The sequence below is a fragment of the Dendrobates tinctorius genome, unplaced genomic scaffold (assembly GCF_039654945.1).
Source record: "Dendrobates tinctorius isolate UK_male_01 unplaced genomic scaffold, ASM3965494v1 ptg000051l, whole genome shotgun sequence".
In the NCBI taxonomy this organism is placed as follows: Eukaryota; Metazoa; Chordata; class Amphibia; order Anura; family Dendrobatidae; genus Dendrobates; species Dendrobates tinctorius.
The window spans coordinates 4,719,704-4,725,703 of record NW_027361719.1 but is presented as its reverse complement, the minus strand read 5'-3'; the positions used below and the strand labels follow the sequence as shown (position 1 = coordinate 4,725,703).

At 36.8% G+C, this 6,000-nt stretch overlaps 1 protein-coding gene across 5 annotated transcripts in view; it reads right to left on the bottom strand.

The window, feature by feature from the left end:
* Window positions 1–360: 360 nt before the first annotated feature.
* The window catches only part of SCN8A (sodium voltage-gated channel alpha subunit 8), a 276,775-nt gene continuing 271,135 nt past the window's right edge, over window positions 361–6,000 (bottom strand). For all 5 annotated transcript variants that reach the window (XM_073576720.1, XM_073576716.1, XM_073576717.1 and 2 more), the window contains 2 exons: window positions 5,197–5,467; window positions 361–4,442 (listed from right to left, as the gene is read on the bottom strand). In XM_073576720.1, coding sequence (XP_073432821.1) covers window positions 3,295–4,442; window positions 5,197–5,467 — 1,419 coding nt within the window. In that variant the 3' untranslated portion in view covers window positions 361–3,294. The remainder of the gene's footprint in view (window positions 4,443–5,196; window positions 5,468–6,000) is intronic.

The window sequence follows — 6,000 nt, the reverse complement described above, 5'->3', positions numbered from 1 at the left end:
GTAGAAAAAGGCATATAACGTAACAAGACTCTGCATGGACAACCGTCATGGGACCGTGGCCACACAGCGGCTATAGAATTTGGAATGGTTGAATGACATAAAAAAAGGGACTGTATATTGCTTGGAGGTGTCAGTGTTAGGCATTGTTGCCCTTCTGACTATTTTCCCAGCCCTCCATTGTAAACTTTGGTCTTTTACCATTTATTGAAGCGAGTCATTGAAATAATTTGGAATATTCGAGATTGTTTTCGTCTCCAGCTTTATGCTACTTGTCAGAAACATAAGTATGTCCTATCCTATCTTGTTCTTGGCCTTTGAGTTTCAGAGAAACACTGCATCACAGACTACACAGCACATTGGTACTTGTTTTTTTTTTATTTAGTGAAGCTTCATTTTGTCATCACCCCTTTCCCGTTGCCCAAATTAAAGACATACAAAATGTAAGACATGAGATTTATCAGTGCCCCATTGCTGCCACGTTTCTGCTGGTGATGGATTCACTCTGCTACCTGTACCCCAAAGAAAGAGAACTAGCATTTGGCATTTGCTTTGATGATGTGTTCCTAAAATGAAGAAAATAATTGTTGAGTTGTTGAGTAACTATAGAATCATTTGCTAGATATCCGAAGAACATTATTTCGATTCATAGATAGATATATATACAAACGCACAAAATGATGAAAAGAAACCATTCGGAAAGACCGTAAAATGTAGCGTCGTGTGATATCACCAGCCTCAGAAATTTGTTGCAAGTGGCTATATAAAACATCTTGGCTTCTCACAGCATAAATATATTTATATGAACATTAGCGAAATGTTGCATAGAAGTGGTCAGAATTTATTGCACATTGGAATGAGAAAAGACGACTCGTAATATCGTTGGTGTTGTGACTTCAGGGACATACATTTCAAGCTGAAGCATCCGGCATTGTACAAAAGAAATATAAAATAAAACATAAAGATGACAATGGCATAAGCCAGAAGCCATTCTATTTAATTTGTCATTTTTGTTCGTATTTACAAAAAAAAAAAACATGTCAATAAAATGATATTTTACAGCATTTATAGTATCCTCTTCACACTTTTCAGCTTCTTGTGCTGTTTACAACATAGCCTGTACATATGTATGGCATTGGATTATTATAATACATCCTATCGTAGCTGTAAATGGAAAAAAAAATGCTATATCAAGTTATAAATCGTTCTTTTGTCTAGATTCCCGCTTTCCACGCTAACCAGCTTCTCTCAGGCCACTGCTTTGGAAATTGAGTTCCACTTGGCACAGAGGTAATGATTTTCAGTGACATACAACATAATGGAGAACATAACGTGGTCTGATACCAAATGGCAATGGACGATATGACATCTCATGCATTCTGCGAGTCGGTTAAATATCAGGCATTTTTTTTTTGGTCCACACCAAGAATGTCTTTTCTTCATATCCTACATTTACACCAAAAAACTTCTTAGCAGCATCAGCTAGTAAACAGAATACAACATGCTTTTTTTTTTTTTTTGCATAATGTTACTGCAGCACCAGCGAGGTGTTCTCTCCAAAAACATTAACCGGGAATGAAAAAAATGAAAGAAATAAGTTTTCCAAAAAGTGTAAAAGACATGTGCCGAAAGGACAAACGTTCATTGAAAAAAAAAAAAAAAATCACGTTATCAGCTGCATCAGTCTCAAACATTCCTAGCCAAGTCAATGAACATACAGATCATGTCAACTCGGGTGACGATGCAAACAACGAGTGAGAAAGGCTTACACGACTGGCGGCAAAAGTGTCTCAGTGCAGTACCGGTGTGGGGGTGCATTTTTTTTTTATAATGCACAGTGAGACTTTACTAAGTAAAAGCCATCATAATTTGCATTCATTCTAAAATTCAATGGCCATTATTGCCATGATGACGATGGTACCAGATCATTATTTATTCAGAAATAAAGAAAGAAATGTTATGACAAAAACAGTGTGAATACATGCCATATAAAGTGCTAAGCTGTGACCTGTCCCAAGAGAAACAAAATGACCTTCTACACAAAGCCACCCAACGCAATCTGACATAATTCTGCCACTTAAAGGCTTCTCTTAAATATTGCAGTTTTGCTTCTGCTATATATGCCCTTTGTAGAATGGAGACTAAAAACATTGCAAAATACAAAAGCAGAATTTCATAAGCCCTAGATTTTGGTTTACAGTGACATAGTATTAGAAGCTAAAGTCTCATCTTTTTTTTTTTTTTTTTTTTACTATTTATATTACCCCAGGAAAGGAAACCTCAAGCAGCAACTAGTAGTTTTCATTTGTATGTAATATGTGCAAAAGTGACATAATTTGGAAAGAATTTGAATAAACATACACAAATCGTTCTGTCTAGCTTTAATCCCTAACCATGACGTGTAAAAGATTGAAGATTTGGTAAATATTGGTGAAGGGTATATATATATATACTAGGTTGCCTCCAGATACAGTGTTCAGTATTCAGTGGTGTGCCTCAAACTTATGGCTTAGCCACTGCAGTGGACAGAGTACTGATGTTCTGTGTTTTATGAGTCTTCATGCATGATTCCTGATCACAGCATGCCATCATGCAAGTCATTTCTATGCATTGAACGAGCACAATTTATTTAATTTTTTTTTTGGAATCGGCCTGAGCAAATGCCCCTCAGACCGAAGAATAACCTGATTTTCCCATCTCCCGAATCACATGAAGCCCATGTAGAAAAAAATTATGCAGATATATCAAATAAACTGTGACAATTATGCAGCATGGGCATAATGTTTAGGTATTTTTTTTTTGTGTGATTTTTTGGTTTTTTTTTTACAAATTTTTTATTATTATTTTTAGCCAGATATTTTTTTTTTGTCTTGTTTTGCTGCTTGACTAATGTAACGATGCAAATATAGTTTTGCATGAATAATCAAACCCCTAAGTGGTGCTTTTTTTGATTTTCATAGTAATAAGAATAATCATAATAATATGAGAAAATAAACTCCATTTGGCTGCTCTGGAATTAGACAATTCCTTTCAGCTCTGTTCGTTTCTCCTAAGTTGCATTGATTGATGTGAGACATGCAGTATCCACCTGCCCAACAACAGAACATCCTTGTAATAGTCTTTTAACCAAGTGGTGCGTCGCTGCCATACAGTAAAATGCAACAATGTCACAATAAGCAGATTCAGATTGTTTGGTATTGATCTTTAGGTAAGTGTCTCCATAGTGATCTGCATTGATAGATTTATTAAATTTGTAAACAATCTTTGCTTGCAAATTTGAAACGTTAACATTTGTTCTCAACATTTGGATTCCCTGACATACTTTTGTTTTTTTGCTCTTTCTCTAATTGCTTCTTGTATTCTTTCTTGTTTTTCCTTTTCAGGTTTAGTTACACTGTCATATGATGGCAGCGAGGCCGTAGAAGGGGTGCCTTCTTTCCTTTCCATATTTGTTCCTCCATTCTCCATTTTGGTAGAAGAAGGCTTTCTACAAACAAATCCTCGTTTTGATAAATGTCGTCTATAGGCCTGCTGTATAACAACAGCTGAAACATCCTCGTGTTTGCGTCTGAGCGTAGTAGTGATGGGCTCGTAAGACACTTTTGAAGGGTTGGAAGCTACAAAGCGCTCTTCCATCTGCTGACGCAATATATCAAGCTCGCCGCTTTCTCCAAGTACACGTTTGGTGAAGGCAAAAAGGATGTCCAGACAATGAATTCTGTCACCACTCACCATAGGCAAATCCATGGCAATAAGTTCTATAGTGTTTGGCTTGGGGACTCTCAGCGGATGCTCCAAAGCATCGGCAAAATCTGGGAGTTTGCTAAATTGTATGAACTGAGTGGCATCGGGGTCAAATTTCTCCCAAATTTCATAAAATGTTTCAAAATCATCCTCACTCAAAGGATCTGCACTCTCTTCCGTAGCCACGCTAAAATTTTCTAGGATGATAGCAATGTACATGTTCACCACTATGAGGAAGGATATGATTATGTAACTAACAAAAAAAAATATCCCGACAGAGGGGTTTCCACAATCACCTTGCATTGGACTTCCTGGGTTTTCTTTTTTAGGATCACAATCTGGGGGACGATTTAGGAGGGGCAATAACAAGCCATCCCAGCCGGCAGAGGTAGTAATCATAAATAAGCAGATCATGCTATTGCCAAAGGTCTCAAAGTTGAACATGTCATCTATGCCCGCTTCTTTCTTTACATAGGCAAAGTTAGACATTCCAAATATGGAAAAAATGAACATAACGAGAAATAAAAGCAGCCCAATGTTAAATAAGGCCGGCAATGACATCATTAAGGCAAAAAGCAGGGTTCGTATTCCTTTGGCTCCTTTGATTAAGCGAAGTACACGTCCAATACGAGCCAAACGGATAACTCTGAAGAGTGTTGGGGAGACAAAGTATTTTTCAATCAGATCAGCCAGGAACATACCTGTTGAGAAGATGAACAAAATCAACATATAATAAAGACACAAGAATAGAAAAGTACAAAAAAGTTCATTATCCCCTTCCAACTACAACCATTTTTGTTTTACTTTTCATTAGCCATTCCTTCCTAGAGCCAAAACATTTTTATTCTTCCACTGACATACCTGTACTAGGGCCCGTGTCATGCTGGACAAGACAGTATGATTACGATGACACCAAATTTATAGTTTTGTTATGGTTTACAACTTTTAAAAATTTGTTTTGTATCACCATAAAAAGAAACTAGTAACTTGTTTACAGTGAATGGAGCTTTCTGAGGGCTTTTATTTTTTGGGATGACGTATAGCTTTCCATTTTAGGGGACATTCAACTTGTGTTATTCTATGTCTCCTGGGAGAAAAGTTAACCTAAAAACAACAATTCTATTTAACAGTGTTTACCAGGCTGGATAAAGAAAGCATAGACAGAGCAGTACCAATTATAAGATTATTCAATTCAAATTTACAAGTTTTTTGTTAGTCCTATCGGGTCTTGTACCTGCAATCTTGCCTATGATAGAACTTAATAGGGGCACTAGCAAGACAGAAACAGGGACCTTTATTAGGCACTGGCTGCCATATCAACAGTATAGCAATTAAAATCACGCTGTTGGGTGGTGGGTGAAAGGAGTTCTTCTCGCCCTACTATCCACTTAAATGGAGAGGTCTCCACTGAACTGTTCAGCTAACAGAATAAATATTAAACAAACACATACTTACCAACAATAGAAAGAATTACAACAACAAAGTCAAAAATGTTCCATCCGATGGTGAAGTAGTAATGCCTTAAGGCACACAATTTCAATACACATTCGGTTGTAAAAAAGCAAATAAAAACTAAATTGACCCAGTACAGGACATTCTCTGTATGTTTTGTCTGGTCGTCTGTTTCCACCATCATAGTGACCATGTTGAGACAAATAAGGATCATGATGATTATATCAAACGCTTGTTGTGTGATCAAATCAAAGATGGCACCTTGGAATCTATTCTGTTGGAAAATGGAAAAGGCAAATAGTTATGTAAATGAGCGACTAGCCATTTTGTATGTTATTTTCTTCTACTCTTGACTACCAAAATATAGACAAACAGAACGTTTCGGGCATAGTAACACCCCTTTGGAGGCCAGACTCGACAATGCCAATTTGTTGATCTGGTCTTTGTCCCCTCTATAGATTATTTCCAACCTTACTAAATTGTCTAAGAACATGAAATCCTAATACAATCAATGAGTTTTGGGAGGTATTGCCAAGTGAGATTTGGCAATTAGAGATGAACAAATCTGTTCAATGCAAATCAAATGTATGCCAAATTTTGAGGAAATCGCTGAAGTGAATTTTAACAATATGAGCTTCTATGTATCACCTAAAATTGCTGTGGTCATTTTTACAGAATATTACATCAGCCAGAGATGGGTCACATAATCTTATGTGCAGCCTGGCAGGCTTCCACATAATGCTATTTCATCAGATGGCAAAAGTACAGCCAATAGGAGGCATTAACATTGCATGTATAAAAACAGAA